Source organism: Fukomys damarensis, unplaced genomic scaffold, assembly GCF_012274545.1.
Source record: "Fukomys damarensis isolate Sample0158 unplaced genomic scaffold, DMR_v1.0_HiC HiC_scaffold_16, whole genome shotgun sequence".
NCBI classification, from domain to species: domain Eukaryota; kingdom Metazoa; phylum Chordata; class Mammalia; order Rodentia; family Bathyergidae; genus Fukomys; species Fukomys damarensis.
The window spans coordinates 13,076,940-13,094,354 of NW_022900928.1; the positions used below are offsets into that span (position 1 = coordinate 13,076,940).

General features: G+C 37.8%; 2 protein-coding genes across 6 annotated transcripts in view; both read left to right on the forward strand.

The window, feature by feature from the left end:
* Pik3c2a (phosphatidylinositol-4-phosphate 3-kinase catalytic subunit type 2 alpha) overlaps window positions 1-17,151 on the forward strand; it is a 111,690-nt gene extending 94,539 nt beyond the window's left edge. For 4 of the 5 annotated variants that reach the window (XM_010615166.2, XM_010615165.3, XM_010615167.3 and 1 more), the window contains 11 exons: window positions 268-404; window positions 2,772-2,941; window positions 3,675-3,831; window positions 4,511-4,620; window positions 6,929-7,136; window positions 8,813-8,937; window positions 10,048-10,165; window positions 10,252-10,324; window positions 10,718-10,827; window positions 10,907-11,032; window positions 15,761-17,151. In XM_010615166.2, the coding sequence (XP_010613468.1) occupies window positions 268-404; window positions 2,772-2,941; window positions 3,675-3,831; window positions 4,511-4,620; window positions 6,929-7,136; window positions 8,813-8,937; window positions 10,048-10,165; window positions 10,252-10,324; window positions 10,718-10,827; window positions 10,907-11,032; window positions 15,761-15,943 (1,517 nt within the window). In that variant the 3' untranslated portion in view covers window positions 15,944-17,151. Of the gene's footprint in view, window positions 1-267; window positions 405-2,771; window positions 2,942-3,674; window positions 3,832-4,510; window positions 4,621-6,928; window positions 7,137-8,812; window positions 8,938-10,047; window positions 10,166-10,251; window positions 10,325-10,717; window positions 10,828-10,906; window positions 11,033-15,760 lie in introns of those variants that run through there. The other variant, XM_033764108.1, reaches the window with a different exon arrangement.
* On the forward strand, window positions 12,952-14,547 carry LOC117286308 (60S ribosomal protein L21-like). The gene has a single exon (XM_033764109.1). It carries the CDS (start codon window positions 13,860-13,862, stop codon window positions 14,274-14,276), a length of 417 nt encoding a protein of 138 aa, XP_033620000.1. The 5' UTR covers window positions 12,952-13,859; the 3' UTR covers window positions 14,277-14,547.
* Window positions 17,152-17,415: the final 264 nt, after the last annotated feature.

Sequence of the window (17,415 nt, forward strand, 5' to 3'; positions counted from 1 at the left end):
AAAAAAAAAAAAAAAAAAAAGATTGAAAGCTGCCGAGTATGAGTGGCACATATTTATCATCCCTGACACTTGGGAGGCTGAGGCAGGAGGGTTGTACATTCAAGGCCAGCCTGGAAACGTGAGCTGGGGATACAGCTCAGGGATAGAGCACCTGTATGTTCAATCTTCAGTACTAAAGGATAGAGGTAAGGATTGAAAGTTACACATTTTTTTAAAAGCTTACTTTTGGGAGTAATTTTCTCATGGCTTACTGTTTTATCATTAAAGGAATGGTGGAGCTAGTTCCTGCTTCAGATACCCTTAGGAAAATCCAAGTGGAATATGGTGTGACTGGGTCCTTTAAAGATAAACCACTTGCTGAGTGGCTAAGGAAGTACAATCCCTCTGAAGAAGAATATGAAAAGGTGATTAGCATGTCTCCTTATTCTAAATAGCTGTCAAAATGTGTTGCACTGTTTTTAAGTGCCTTGATTGTCTAGTTCTGGTGGTTATGGAGTCATCTAGTGTATGTCAAGAAAACAGTGTCCTTCGCAAGTGCAAGGTCCTGCATTCGATCCCTGGTACCCCCCCAAAAAAACAGTATCTTTCTCTATATAGAAAAAAAACATGAGACAGACTGCATTTAATGACAAGAATATAAATGAAACCAATGTTATTTACCCCCCAAATATTCTAAACACATACTTAGAGGCCAGCAAAACAGGTGTTTTTATAACCCAGAAGATTGTATTTTCCAAGGGCCTTGGAAAAAGTTACAGAAATGAGTAAGAGCTACATCGTGTGGGCTTGGCTTGTCTTGAGTCACTTACCAGCTGCAGGACTTAGAGACTTCTTTAACCTCCATGTGCCTCAGTGATCTCTGCTGTAAAATACTGTAGTTTATTATGATACTATAGTATGTATTATGGCTATAAAAATGATCATACAGTTAGTAAATTATTGTATTATAAGGAAGTAAATGAGTGCGTATTTACAGTATAGTGAAAGCCCACAGCAATGAGAAGTGTATTGAGAGATCTTTTTCTTATTGGAAACATCAACTTTTTTGTATTTTGAATTAGATAGGCGATCTCTTAGTACACAGGCCTGTCGTGATCCTATTTTGACTTACAACACATGAACACTTTGAATGGTGATATAAGAAGATTCCACTTTTTACCGTCATTTAGCTGCCAAATTTCTTTTCTTTCTTTCTTTCTTTCTTTTTTTTTTTTTTTAATTCCTCAGTACTGGGGAATGAACTCAGGACCTTGCGCTTACCAGGCAGGAGCTGTGCCACTGAGCTAAATCCCTGGCCCTTTAACTGCCAAGTTTCTGTATCATTATTGTATTATTTTATAGACATAGGAGTGCCATTGTTGATTTGGGAAGGTAAAGCACAGGAGTTTTGTCCTTTGCAGATCTTAAGGTCACTCACTACCTTTTATTTTTTGGTGATCTGGGGGAAGCAGTACAGCAGAAACCAGTACCTGTTTGTGGTAATGCTGGGCTGCAATTTTTTTAGTGAGTTATGGACACAAAACAATTGTCAGGTAGCGTACTTTAAGTACTTCGTAAGCATTTGCCTTTTTTATTGAGTAAGCAACAGTGTAACAGTGGAATCAAAATGATTGAGTTTAATTCCTGGCTCTGCCATCTAACAGTTGTGATCTTGGGCAAGTAACCTCTCTGTGTTTCAGTTTTCCTCATCTGTAAAATGGAAAAAATAATAGTACTTAAGACATTGATTTGTTGTGAGAATATAAATGAATTAATGTATACATACATATTATATATATGGAGATAGAGTTGGGAGCGAGTATGCCTGGCTTGTAATAAGGGCTCTATAAAAATATCTTCTGTTATCTTTGGTAATGATTTCTGGAGGGTTATGAAGTAAAATTAAGCACATGGGCAAATAAAGCCACGTGACTTCACTGCTCAGAAATTCAGTATTTTGAGCCAGACATAAGTAATCCCGGCACTCTGGGAGAGTGGGGCAGGAGTATCACAAGTTCAAGCCTACTTAACAACTTAGTGGGACCCTGTCTAGAAAAAAAAAAGAAAAAGAATTTTTTTTCTTTAATGGCTGGGGATGTAGCTCAGTGTGAAGGCCCTACGTTCAGTCCCTAGTACAACTACAAAAAAGGAAGGGGGGGGGATGCAGTATTTTGAAAATAAACTAAGTGTACATGCTTTAGATAAAAACATTCATTGTATTCATCTTTTTCTAGCCTAATAATCCTAAGCAGCAGAGTATGTAAGGAACACAAACATGATGCTTAAAGGCTGTTCAAAGGCAGAGCATACTCTTATGTAGGAACTGAAAGGATGCCTTACCTGGTTAAACAAAAGCTGGAGAGCAAGGGTAGTAACTACTTTATGAAGAGTGTTGTTGTTGAAATATGAAAGACTGTTTTTTGTTAATATAACACAATTCTGTTGAGAGAGTAGATTATGACAGTTTTGTTTTGTTTTGAGACAGGGTCTCACTCTGTAGTTCAGGCTGTCCTTAAACTCACTAATGTAGCCCAGGCTGGTCTTGAACTTCCAGTGATTCTCCTATCTCTGCCTCCCGGGTGCTGGGATTATAGATAGGAGCGTGTCACCACATCTGCCAACAATGTTCTTTCGGTTTTTTGGAGGTTTCGTTTTGTTTTGTTTTGTTTTGTTTTTGTTTTGTACTGGGGATTGAAGCCAACAGTTTTTAAAGAGTGATAAATTAATCTTTGTAAGCTCCGCCTCCATAAAAAACAATTGCTCTCCTAAAATAATTTATATCTTTATTATAGGCTTCTGAGAATTTTATCTATTCTTGTGCTGGATGCTGTGTAGCCACCTATGTTTTAGGCATTTGTGATCGACACAATGACAATATAATGCTTCGAAGTACAGGACACATGTTCCACATTGACTTTGGGAAATTTTTGGGCCATGCACAGATGTTTGGTAGCTTTAAAAGGTATTTGTAATGTTCTTATTATTGTGTAAAGAAAAGAGATGTATCTTGTTTCACAGATTAATGCCCAAAACCTTCACCCTTTTGCTCAGCTTTGTTATATGGCTCCCTTTGAATATAGCTGGAGATTTTTAAAAGGCCTAAAGATACGACTTTTTACTAGTAGACAAAATGAGTGTATGTGTAAATTTTGTTGAAATTCATATTATATAAATTGACATTCATATCTAGTATGTCTTAGAAATGTTTCTTTTTGTTTTGTTTTGTTTTTGGTTCTTTGGTTTTTTTGAGACAGGATCTCACTATATAGTTGAGACTGACCTGGAACTCACTATGTAGCCCAGGCTGGTCTCGAACTCACAGCGATCCTCCTGCCCCAGCCTCCAGAGTGCTGGGATTACAGGAATGTGCCACCACACCCGGCTTGTTTCTGTTTGTATGATGGCATGAATACAAAATTTTTCTCTGTGTGCTTGTAACCACTGTTTATCTCTCTTTGGTTATGTAGATTTATAAATATTTCCTTGGAGGAATTTTCCCATATAAGATCCTTCCAAACAAGGAGATTATTATGTGGTAGCTTACCTGAAAATGTGACTTTTTAAGAATGAAAGAAATTCAAAACTGCCTATACTGAGTTTTTCAGATAGCTTAATTTAATAACTACATAACAGCATTAACCCTAATTTAATATCTTATGTTGATAATGTTGTATGTGTACTTTAATTTTAAACAGGGATCGGGCCCCATTTGTGCTTACCTCCGATATGGCATATGTCATTAATGGGGGTGAAAAGCCTACCATTCGTTTCCAGTTGTTTGTGGACCTCTGCTGTCAGGCCTACAACTTGATAAGAAAGCAAGCAAACCTCTTTCTTAACCTCCTTTCACTGGTAACTCTGTTCTTTACAAGCATTTAATTAATTTTAATTAGTACCTAAAAATGAATACCAAAAATACCTAAAAATGAATACTTTGTGATTTTTGAAATAAAATTTACTATAGTCATAAATATCACCTACATTGTTAAAGTATTTTAAAATTACTGCTGTGTGAAACAAGGCAGGCATAAAAGTACATACTTTTACTTCACCTATTAAAAAAAAAAAGTAGTGGCTCTGGGGGTGGAGGAATAGTATCTGAAGCTCAGAAGCCTATCTGGGGACACTGGTGAATGTTTTGTGTCTTAACCTGGGTGTGTTTAGACTGTGAACATTCATTAGTTGTACACTTAGAATTTCTACACTTGGATATAGTTTTAAGTTGGATATATATTATACTTAAATTTAAATGAACAAAATTAAAAACCAAAAACCCTGCTATGATTATTGTGACTGAAATTGATGTGATAATTAAAAATAGACTTAGAAAAAAGGAAGTCTGGATTTCATAGCTTTTGTTCATAAATGGGCTTTATGACTTTCAACAAGTCGCTTCCTTAGCCTCTGTTTCCTCATTTGTAAGAGAATCACCTAGGCCCCTAAAATGCTAACACCTTAAAACAGTGATTAGTTTTATTTACTTTAATTCTAGTTACTGGACCAGCAGAAAATTTTGTTTTTCCTTCTACAGATGATTCCTTCAGGATTACCAGAACTTACAAGTATTCGAGACTTGAAATATGTTAGAGATGCACTTCAACCCCAGACCACAGATGCAGAAGCTACAATTTTCTTCACTAGGTGTGGCATATTTAAGTATATTGTTGAGGGCACATACAATTTAGCTTTGATCTGTTTTATCTTAGTTCAAACAAATACTGTTTAACAAAACTCTGAGAGGAAAAAATTGCAATTCACAGTATTGGCAAATATATAGGTGTAAAGTGTTTGGCTAAGGATATAGCTCAGTGATGGAGTGCTTGTCTAGCATGTAGGAGGCCCTGAGTTCCTTCTCTAGAACCACAAATGTAAATTATTTACTAAATAAACGTAAAGGATTGCTGGGTGTGGTTGCTGACACCTGTAATCCAACCGCTTGGGATGGGAGGCTGAGGCCGGAGGATGGTCACAAGTTCAAGGCCAGCCTAGGCTACATACTGAGTTCAAGGCCAGGCTGAACTGAACTATATAGCAAACTCAGTGGCACAGTGCCTGCCAGGCAAACACGAGGCCCTGAGTTCAATTTCTAGTACCAAAAAAAACAACAACAAAAAATACAAAAGATTCTGAGCTAATCTGTTTTTCAAGATTACCTGTAGTAATTTTCATGGATGGCTTAAGTGGTTAACATAGCAAACTCTAGGATACTGTTAAAAGTTACTGTATGATATGGTACTTGAAACACATACACCAATGGCTGGCATTTGAATTTGTCATTTAAAACCTGATCTTCCTCTTAAATGGGTTAAGATCTGGTGACCATTTTATCACAGACTACTACTGCCACATCTTCATAACACCACAGCAGGGAGGAACACAGAAGGTCATGTCCTCTTCTCTCCTTTCTTTTTCTCCTTGCCTTCTGCCTCTCTGTGAAGACACTGGACTGAACTTCCCTAGTCTCAGCAGTTAGGGCCAGAATGAATTAAAGGAAGCTTACTTTTGTATAGCCTTCCAAACTAATCCTGATAGTTTAAGTAATGGGTTTTGTTTTTAGTTTGTTGTTGTTTTTTTTTTTTTTTTTTTTTTTTTTTTTTTTTTTTTTTTTTTTTTTTTAAGATTCATATGTTCCTCTGGGCAAAACCACAGAGGTGTGCATTTGTCTTATTAAGATTTTCATAACAAAAATACCATAGCCTGTGTGGGCGAAAACACAGAATTTTATTTTCTCAATCCTGAAGGCTGAAGTACAAGATCAATGAGCAGGTTGCTTAGGAGGCTCATGTTGTGGGCACTCTCCCTAGGGCTGTAAGTGGCCAACTTGCTGTGTCTTCATATTGGATAGAGAAGGCTTTCCTTGTCTCTTTTATTTTTTTCCTTGTCTCTCTCTTGTTGTTGTTGTTGTTGTTGTTGTTGTTGTTACTGTGTCTGGGCTCTACCTTTGTGACTCATTTAACCTTAATTACTTGCTTACTTGCTTGCTTTTTTTCTTTTTTTGGTACCAGGGATCAAATTTGGGAGGTTGGCATTTGCAAGGCAGGCGACAGAACCACTGAGCTAAATCCCTGGCCCCCTTAGTTAACTTCTTTAAAGGCCAGTTCACATTGGGGATTGGTCTTCAACGTAAGAATTTCTGGGAATATACAAATATTTAGTCCATGGCAAGGCTAGACAATTGTGTTAGGGTTCTTTCACTTATCTTTTTTAATGAACCTCCTTACTATCTAAACAATTTGACATCAAATTCTAATAGTGTACTTTTTGTTTGTTTTTTGAGATAGGGCCTTACATGTATTTTAGGCTGCCTTGAACTCACTGTTGTAGCCTGGGCTGACCTCAAAGCTGCAATCCTCCTGCCTTAGCTTCCTGAGTAATGGGATTTCAGGGGTTCGCCACCATTTTCAGCTTCCATTGTACTGCTTGATAGAAGAGTAATTTTAAATTTGAGTTTTTAAAAACATTTTTAATGGTGCTAGAATGAAACCTACAGGTATTCTCCACTAAACCTATTTTCATATAATGAAACATGATCTTTCTTACTAAGTTGTTCAGTTGGAACTTGAACTTGTGATTCTCCTGCTTTAGCCTCCCAGAGTGCTGGGATTATAGGCATGTGCCATGGCACCCAGCTAGGGTTTTCATAATAAGATCATCAAGTCGCTTTTTGCACATTATTTCAATCATCTTCTATCCATAACAGCTCTTTCATTGGTATTGGACTTCACAGGGCTCAAGAAAACTGAGCATTATTTCTTTGTTGTGCTAAAATTTGGGGATGAGAGATACTTTAACAGATCTTTGGCTTAAAGAACAGAGGAAGTTCTTGGTAGAGGGAAAATCTGTTTAACCTTTTTAAAAAGTGTTTTTTTTATATCTTGTTATGTTGAAAGAAAATAGCATGGATCCCCATAGAGATATGTTGTTAACAAATATTCTGATTGTTTTGTAGGCTGATTGAGTCCAGTTTGGGAAGCATTGCCACAAAGTTTAACTTTTTCATTCACAATCTTGCTCAGCTGCGTTTTTCTGGTCTTCCTTCTAATGATGAGCCCATCCTTTCATTTTCACCCAAAACATACTCTTTTAAACAAGATGGTCGAATCAAGGAAGTCTCTGTTTTCACATACCATAAGAAATACAACCCAGACAAACATTATGTAAGTTTGATTTCAATGTCTGTAGACAATCTTGCATGTTATTGTTGTTCATCATATTCCTTTCATTGACTCTGCAGAAGAATAAACAGGTCTTCTGTTCACGCTTGTTTCTTCCATGAATGGTCCAAAAATAAAGTAAATGTACTTGGAGCACCTCTCCACCTTTTTTTTTGAGACAGGGTCTCACCATGGCCTTGAATTCACTATGTAGCTCAGGCTGGCCTCAAACTTACAGCAGTCCTTCTGTGTCAGCCTCCCAAGGGCTGGGATTACGGTAGTGTGCCACCAGGCAGCTGTTAAATTTATTTTTAAATTTATTCAAACCAGGGCCAGGGATTTAGCTCAGTGGTTCCACCACCTGCCTCACAAGCGCAAGGACCTGAGTTGGATCCCGATACCAAAAAGAAAAAAAAAAAAAATTATGCGTACCATGGGCCAAGGATTTAACTTAGTGATTCCACCGCCTATAAAACTGTGATCCCACCGCCTGCCTCTCAAGTGCAAGGACCAGAATTCAATCCCTAGTACCAAAAAAAAAACAGACCCAGAGATACTCTTTCTTTCAGAGACAAGGCCAAAACAGTAGTGTGTTGCTCTGTACTGTCTCTCTCACTCTCCCTCCCTCCCCCTCCCTCCTTTCCCCTCCCCCTTCCTCTCCCCCTCTGCCTCTCTCTCTCTCTCTCTTATGTGTATGTGGTATTAGGAATTGAACATATCCTACTTTTTGTATATAACACAAAGGTTTTCTTTGGTTTTTTTAAATGAATTTTGCTGTCCTTTTCCTCATTTCAGAGTATAGCATCATGTTTTTTGCTTTTATTTTCCATTCTTGTTCTAATTTCCTCCCAGTTTTGCAATGCTGGGAATCAAAGCTAGGACCTGATACATGCCAAGCAAGCCCTCTTCTACTGAGCTATACTTGCAGCTCCTGAGCTAATATTTTTGTTACATAATACTTCTCAGTATTGTCAGTTTTTTAAATTTCTTAATTGATTTCATAAAGCATTTTCACTATTTTAACCACTTTATTGATTCATTCTTTCCCCAGTGATTTATAATTGTACTTGTAAATATACTAAATTTTTATAAATACATATCCCTCAATTTATTTCTGGTTTTCTGTGGTTATGACACTTCACATGAGTATTATAATCCTTAAAGTACTTTAACTTGATAATCTTAAATAGCTAATAAAACAATTTCTTTTCCCTCACTTTGTAAATTTTTGCCTTTTTATTTTCTATTAATTTTTTTTCCATGGTGTTGGGGATTGAACCCAGCTGCATCCTGAGCTCTCCATTTACTTTTTTTTTTTTTTTTTTTTTTACCAGGGATTGATCTCAGGACCTTTTTCTTGCGATTCATTTACTATTTAAAATGTGGCCTGGCTTTTTACCATTTTCATTGGAAATGCACTAAATTTATAGATTTAGAAAAATCCATATTTAGCATATTTAATCCTGGAAACAAAATGGCTTTCAAGTTATTTATGTATTTTACCTTGGTTATGGTCACTCTTAGAGTGTAGTTATATTTGCTATTAAGTACAATGACATATTTGGAGTTTCCTATTCATGACATATATTACCAAGTCAAAAAGTACTTGCATTATAAGTTTCTGCCAGGAAAGGAGTTTTTGTATACATTTAATGGAATTGTCATGGGATTCTTTTCAGATATATGTTGTCCGAATTTTGAGAGAAGGACAGCTTGAACCATCATTTGTGTTCCGGACATTTGATGAATTTCAGGAACTTCATAACAAGCTCAGCATTATTTTTCCACTTTGGAAATTACCTGGGTATGTTTCCACCCTTGTAGGAAATACTTTTCTGTAGGAAACAATTTATTCTGCAATGTAGGTGCAAAGCTTTATGTTAATATTTATAGTTGAATGATACCTGGCTTATTTTCCTTTGTGTCACAAGGGCCTAACACAGAACTAGTCATAAGTTTCTTTTAGTTCACGCTTTGATTTTGTTGTCTTTGCCACAGTAGAAACACAGTTTATAATCTTGGTTTCAAGAAATCACATGCTAAATCACTGGCAGGATAATCTTGTATGGGCCATACTAAGCTCTTCTGATATAAAATAAACTGAAGCAGACATCACAGAAATGGTTAATGAAAATCTTAGTGGTTTTGTATCTAATACCCTTTAGAAAATTTTTTTACTTATAGCTTAATGAACAGTAGACTTCTCCAGATTCTTCTGACTAGATTCAAAAGTAAAGAGGAGGTGCTGGACATAGTGACCTGTAATCCCAACACTATGGGAGTCTGAGGCAGGAGGATTACAAATTCAAGCCCACCCTGGGCAACTTAGCAAGACCCTCTTTCAAAATAAAAAAGAGCTGGAGATGTAGTTCAGTGCAGAGAACCTAAGCTCAATCTCAAGTACCATAATGCTACAAAAAAAGAAGAAGAAAAGGTAAGGAGAGAAGCCAAGTGGGTATTAAATTTTATTTTCATTTACAGTCTCATCTTTCTAATACCAAAATAGTAGAGTTGAAACTATTCTTTCAGCACCGTGTTCCTGTATCATCTGTGAATTTTGATGGTGTCTATAATAGCTATAGCTGATTGAATGAGTCTTGGAGATGAGATCTGGTGGAATATTTGTGACTGACTAAAGATGGGAAGAAGTAGTAGAAATAAGTAATACATACAGGAAACTAGCAACACATGTATCTTTGGCTCATAAGATATCTAAAGCTCATAAATAGGAAATGGGTAACAGTTCTTTGCAAGTAAATCACCCAAAATATACTTTATAATGGATGAAGACTATTTTTGTCTTCAGGTATGTAAAAAATAAAAAGTATCTTTATGGTACATATTGTACATGATTCTATAGCTATTTCCAAATGAAATAATTTAAAATTCCACTTGTTTTTTTTTTCTTTTGTAGCTTTCCTAATAGGATGGTTCTAGGAAGAACGCACATAAAAGATGTAGCAGCCAAAAGAAAAATTGAGTTAAACAGTTATTTACAGAGTCTGATGAGAGCTTCCACAGATGTAGCAGAGGTGATCTTATATAAAAACTAATAACATACTGTATTTTGTACTATATAGTAATTAAACTAATGAAGCTTTTTTCTCTTCAATCATAGTGTGATCTTGTTTGTACTTTTTTTCACCCTCTACTTCGTGATGAAAAAGCTGAAGGAATAGCTAGGTCTGCAGGTGAGATTACTTTTTCATCTTTGTGGATAATTCACATCCTGCCAGTCGAGCTTTTCAGTAAATGTGATGGCGTGGCAGTGGGCTTACTGGCTCTAGACAGTGAGAATGGGAGGAAGGTATTCTTTTTAAACCAATATATTTCTGGATGAACTTTTCCCCTGGTACCAGGAATCCAACTCAGGACCTTGAGCTTGCAAGGCAGGCACAGTGCCACTGAGCTAAATCCCCAGGCCCAAGATAAACTTTTTAAATCTAAGTATTGACCAGTGGCCTACCAGATTTTTTGTTTCCCCTACTCCACATGCAGTGGTCCTGGTAGAAAAGCCACATTCTTTGGTTGAAACTTGAACCACTCCATACAGGATAAAATAAAGAAAGTGTTCATATTTTCAGGTGCAGGTCCCTTCAGTCCTACTCCTGGTCAAGTAGGAGGAGCAGTGAAGTTATCTATCTCTTACCGCAATGGCACTCTCTTCATCATGGTGATGCATATCAAGGATCTTGTGAGTAATTACAGATAATGGTAGAGGAAACTCATCTTGGTGGGAAGCAGTACTGTTAAGGGACTGCTTTTCTTTATAGGTCACTGAAGACGGGGCTGACCCAAATCCATATGTCAAAACATACCTACTTCCAGATACCCACAAAACATCCAAACGTAAAACAAAAATTTCACGAAAAACTAGGAATCCAACATTCAATGAAATGGTAAGTTTAAATCATTTCTCAAAATTTCCTAGATTTGTTTTTAGAATTTTAACTATAAAATATTTTAGATGTAAAGTTTTAGGGCTCAGTTGCTGAACTGTTGGTTTCACAAAGGAAATCAGTAACAACCCAGTAGTATATAACAGGTCATGTAGGACAAAGCCCTTAATCCTTGATCATTAGTGGCTTTTTTTGTTTGGTTTTTTTTTTGTACCAAGGACTGAACTTGTGACCTTACCCTTTCAAGGCAGGCTCTAGATCATTAGCTTTTATTTGTTTGTTTTGTTTTTGGTACCAGGGATCGAAATCAGGTCCTTGTGCTTGTGAGGCAGGTGCTAGAACCACTAAGCTAAATCCCCAGCCCTCATTAGCTTTTAAAAAGACATTAAAAGGCCAGATGTGGGCCAGGGATTTAGCTCAGTGGTTCTGCCACCTTCCTTGTAAGCACAAGGTCCTGAGTTCGATCCCTAGTATCCAGAAAAAAAAAAAGGCCAGCCATGATGGTGCATGCCTGTAATCCCAGCACTCAGGTGGCTGAGGCAGGAGGATTGCCAAGGCCAGCCGGGACTATATAGTGAGGCCTTATCTCAAAAACAAACAGGCTGGGGATTTAACTCAGTGGTTCTGTTCACCTGCCTTTCAAGGTGCAAGGTCCTGAGTTTGATCCTCAGTAACAAAACAAACAAAAATTAGACATTAAGAGCCATGATTCAACTACCATTTTAGTGTGTGAACCCACTCTACAATATGGGCAGAAAGTAGTTATCCTTTCAGTGCTATATGTAAATACTTGAAAGCCATCTAATTTCTCTTAGGCAGCTACAACTCTTAGATTTTTTTTGTTTGTTTGTTTCTTTGTTTTTTGAGACAGGTTCTCACTATGTAGTTGAGACTGACCTGAAACTCACTGTATTTTCCAGGATGGTCTGATCCTCCTGCCTTAGCTTCCTTGAGTGCTGGGATTACAGGCGTGTACCACCATGCCTGGCTAACTCTTAGATTTTAAAATTTTTATTTATTTGTGTGTGTGTATATGCATGCTTGGGATTGAGCCCCAGCCTTGAACATGCTAAACACAAACTGTGTCACTGATCTATATCTTTAACCCCTTATTTTAATTTTTTTTAAAGAAGGTCTTGCTATATAGTGCAGGCTGGTTTTGAACTCATTATGTAACCTAGTCTAGCCTTGAACTCATGGCAATTCTCCTGCCTCAGTCTTCTGAGTGCCAGGATTACAGGCATGTACCACCATACCCAGAAACCCCTTATTTTATACTGAGCTAAAATCTTAACCTCCTGCAATTACCTGTGATGTCTCCTATTAAAACATTTCAGTACCTTTTTGTTCATTGATAGGCTATAGTTTGAAAAACATCGCTGGGTGTGATGGCGCACGCCTGTAATCTCAGCACTCAGGAGGATGAGTCAGGAGGATCACTGTGAGTTAAGAGTTCATTGTGGTCTATATAGTGAGTTCCAGGTCAGTCTCAACTATATAGTGAGACCCTCTCTCAAAAAACCAAAAAATAAAAAAAAATTTTTTTTCTTTTTTTTAAGCAGCAACATCACTTTAATTTCACAAAACTTCAGGAAGCCAAAATGCTTTTCTCATTTTTTTAATTCTGGGGACTGAACTCCAGGCCTTGCTACATGTTAAGCATGCACTCTACCACTGAGCCCATAGCTACATCCCCAACTCCTCATGTGAATATGTTTTAATCTCTCAGTAACCCTCTTAGGCTGGTGTGGTGGTACATGCCTGTTATCCCAGCACATGGGAAGCTGAGCCAGAAGGATCACCCAAGTTCAGTACCAGACTGAACTATGTAACAAGAGCCTATCTCACAACACAAACAAAGGCTGGGGATTTAGCTCAGTGGTGCCACCGCCTGCCTCGCAAGCACAAGGTCCCAAGTTCAATCCCTGGTACCAAAAACAAACAACAAAAGAAGTAACCCTCTTAAAATATTCATAATTAAAACCAATAAAGCTTTAGCTAAACGATATGGAACCTATCTATAACTTTGCAGAGATATTTTTCGTCAACTAATAAACTCACTGTCCTCATGAAACCTGCTAAAGTTTGCCCCATCATTTACCTGTGTTACTTCTTTTGGGTAAACACAGTGTATACCTTAACATTGCACCCACACAAAAGTGTCTAGATAGAGATGAAAGCAAGTCACTTTGCATCAAGATTAGAATTCATTAAAACCTATAGAAGGGCAGGAATTTAGCTCAGTGGTGCAGGAGCACGAGGTCCTGAGTTCCATCCCCAGTACCAAAAAAAAACCAAACAAACAAACAAAAAAAACCAATAGATCCTTTCACCTCTTTAAAAGCATATGTAATGCTTGGCAAAGACCAGTTGGTATTATTCTTGTAAAGTTGCTTATTTATTCAAGTGCTATGCTATCAAGAAAATGAAATATAGCCAGGTATGGTGGTGCATGCTCATAATCCAGCACTCTGGAAAGCTGAGGCAGAAGGATTTCAGGTTCAAGCTGAGCCTAAGCATCTTAGCCAGAAACTGTCTCAAAATAAAAAAGGGCTGAGGATATATAGCCTAGTGCAAAGGCCCTGGGTTCAATCCCCAGTATCACTGAAGGAGGTTGGGGTGGAGGGGGAGGTTAGCTCATTGCTTCCTGGGTTCAATCGTCAAGTAACAAACAGCCACAAAGAATAGAAAAGAAAAGCCTTTCAGCCAGAACCGCCATCTTCCAGTAATTTGCCAAAATGACGAACACAAAGGGAAAGAGAGGGGAACCCGGTGTGTGTTCTCTAGGCCTTTTGGAAAACATGGAGTTGTTCCTTTGGCCACATACATGGGAATCTGCAAAAAGGGTGATACTGTAGACCTCAAGGGAATGGGTACTGTTCAAAAGGAAGGCCACACAAATGTTACCAAGGCGAGACTGGAAGAGTCTACAGCTGCTGGTGGCACTGTTGTAAACAAGCAAGTTAAGGGCGAGATACTTGCCAAGAGGATTAATGTGCGTATTGAGCATATTAAACACTCAAAGAGTCGTGATAGCTTCCTGAAACGTGTTGAGGAAAATGATCGAAAAAAGAAGGAAGCCAAAGAGAAAGGGACTTGGGTTCAGCTGACGCGCCAGCCTGCCCCACCCAGAGAAGCACACTTCCTGAGAACCAGTGGGAAGGAGCCTGAGTTGGTGGAACCTGTTCCCTGTGAACTCATGGCATACGCTGGGGGTGTAGTCTGCCATGAAGCTCCTAATTAGCAGCTGAGTACCCTAAGCCCAACTTAAAAAATAAAAAAAAGTACTGTGCTGTAAGGATGGTTTTCTTAATTGAACAGGTGGTGTGGTGCCTCTACCTCAGAGAAACAATATTTGGAGCAGATTCTCATTATATATACCCAGTTGTGTCAGGTCTTTACTCTTCAGTGTTTTTCTCACTGAAAGATGTGAGGTATTGAGCAAATGTATACCCAAATGGCCACATATTTATGAAATATTTCTATTGGCTTGAAAATCCTCTAGATTACATTTGGGGCAGGATATATTAAAAAAAAATTTTTTTTTAATTTCCCCATTAAGTTTATTGGTATGTTTAAAGCAAACAATAGTTATCTATCACTAGGATCTTTTATCTTTACATAATATATCTTGGTTCTTATTTTTTTCCCCAGACCCCTTTCCTCCTTTGACCCCCTTCATCCTTCCCTATTTACAAAGACTTTGTGTCTATTTTTTCCTTTTTTCACATTTCTTCTTTTCCCTTCTTTCCACTCCCCTTCCCTTCCCACTTCCCCTTTACCCATTTTCTTCCTATTTCACACTGTCAATACCATTTGAACCTTATTTACACTTAGTTTTAAGATGTATCAAAATAAATGGAAGTCAGTATATGGGATTTCAGTTAAATAAATTGTTTAAAGCACCCTTAAAAAAAAAACAAAAGAAAAGTTGAAATGTGGACAGGTATTTTTAAAGTTATTTTAGCCAAACAGCAAGAAGAATTAGGTTAACAAGGTGTTTCTCAGAACTTGTGGTAAGGCTTCCTGGAAAGAAAACGTTAGGTGTTGTGATGACCATTTAAAACAATAGCTGAGCAGCACTCTGTAAATTACATTTTTATTCAGCTTGCGGTAAATGAAGAGAGGCAGCAAAAAGAAAGATTAATCCCCCTCTGTATTTGTAAAGTAGTTGTATTATGACCAACTTGCTTCCTTTCATCCTCTTTCCCAGCTATTAGCTCATCCTAAGGTAATGGCCATGTAATTTTTCCCTATCGATTCCATCCCAGGAAAAAAAAAAACATGTTTCAGATTTTTTTGTTTGTTTGTTTTGAGACAGGGTCTCACTGTGTAGTTGAAACTGACCTGGAGCTCACTATGTAGCCCAGGCTGGTCTGGAACTCACAGTGATCCTCTTGCCTCACTCTCCCAAGTGTTGGAATTACAAGTGTGTGCCACCACGCCCTGCCATGTTTCAAGTTTTTAATTTTTAGCCAGTGGTTGTTCCTACCTTGTACATCTGCATGTCAAGCATTCACAGGAATGATAATACAACCCAAGACTCCTAAAAATACAAAAAGCTTCCAAAATAGTGACAGAGACCTTACTACATGTCATGATCAGTGCCATCCATTATATCATTCCGTAACTGATATTCTATTCTCACTTTGTTGCATTGAATATATTCCTGCAAACCAAATAATAAATTTAATTTACTGTAATTTTTTTCTTTTGCTTTTGCTGCAGCTTGTGTACAGTGGATATAGCCAAGAAACTCTAAGACAAAGGGAACTTCAGCTTAGCGTACTCAGCGCAGAATCTCTCCGAGAGAACTTTTTCCTGGGTGGAATCACCCTTCCTTTGAAGGATTTCAACTTGAGCAAAGAGACTGTTAAGTGGTATCGGCTAACTGCCGCAACCTACTTGTAAACCAGTCAGTTTCTGAGCTTTGGAAGCAAGAATAGTTCTAAATGTATGCACCACATGCATGCACAAACACATTTGTGAACTTTGTATAGTATTTTTATACTTGGGCAGATATTATAAATTTAAATATATTTGCTGCATTTCAATACATCTGTTGGACCAACAGTCGTAACTTTTACAAATTTTTGGGAAGCTGTTGACATTTTAAAATCCTATTGAATGCTATAGACCCTTAACTTAACATATGTAAGTCCTGAAAAAGACTTTGAGGTAGTACTACATCAGCTTGGCCACCTATGCTGGATTGTTTCTTATACAGACACAGTGTGTTTATTTTCCTGTTAATGTACCTTTTACAGCCTTTACCACTGTGTATGTTCACAACCACCAAAGTAAAGGAAAGATGCAGAATGTTAATCGTAAAACACAGCTGCTATTCACTGGGCTGAAAAGCAAAGCACAAATAGTAGATAGCTATATTAAGAACTACTAAGTAGTTTATAGAAGTAGGGGAAAATACTGTTTTTTAATGATTATTAAAAGCTTTTTTCAGAATAAGTGCCAATCACTGAAGTTGTAAATAAATGGTGCCTTACCTTAACGTGATGTGCTTCTTGGGCACTTCATTTCTGAATTTGTTTTCTGACTTGATAAACAATAAGTCGTTTTCATATTCACTTTCTGCTTACTAAGGATAAAGATTATGCTCATTTACTAATTTTTTCCCACAAAATTATTATTTTTTAATGTCATTCTGTGTAAGCTTTGTTTTGTGCCCCCCCCCGTAACTGAATGAGACTCACCGAGTCATTGCATACAATTCTGTCATTCCATTATACTTCTACATTTATTTCCAGAGTGTGAATTGAAATTGGGTGATTTTACTTCCATATATTTATACTTTGTTCCCTCATTAAACAAATGAAAATTGTTCACCCCATGCCCATTCCTGCTTCCTGTAAGAGCTCCAAGAGTAGGCCAGACTCTTCACAAGAGGCCCACGACAGGGCCCAGTGCAGTGATGGTGAACCTTTTAGAGCTTTCAATGATACAAACAGCCCACCATGGCATGTGTGCCATCAGATCGCTACCACCAGCTTATAAGGTGCAGACTAATTTGGGAGGAGGTGGGTAACAGGATGGAAACTAGGGCCTTTGCACTGAGCTACATGTCCAACCAATGCCACACTCTTTTTTTTTTTCTTTGTTTTGTGGGGGTGGTTTGAGACAGGGTCTCACTATGTAGTTGAGACAGACCTGGAACTCACTATGTAGCCCAGGTTGGTCTCGAACTCATAGTGATCCTCCTGCCTCAGCCTCCCGAGTGCTGGGATTACAGGCGTGTGCCACCACGCCTGGCCACCCTCTCTTTTGCTTTTTCTGTCAGCAACTTGCTAAATTGCCCAGGTTGGATTTGAATTTGAGATTCTCCTGCCTCCCCCTCCCAGAGTGCTGGGATTACAGACATGTACTAC

Excerpts from the sequence above, each read along its gene's own strand:
- LOC117286308 (XM_033764109.1), top strand. The coding sequence starts at position 13,860 with ATGGGAATCTGCAAAAAGGGTGATACTGTAGACCTCAAGGGAATGGGT.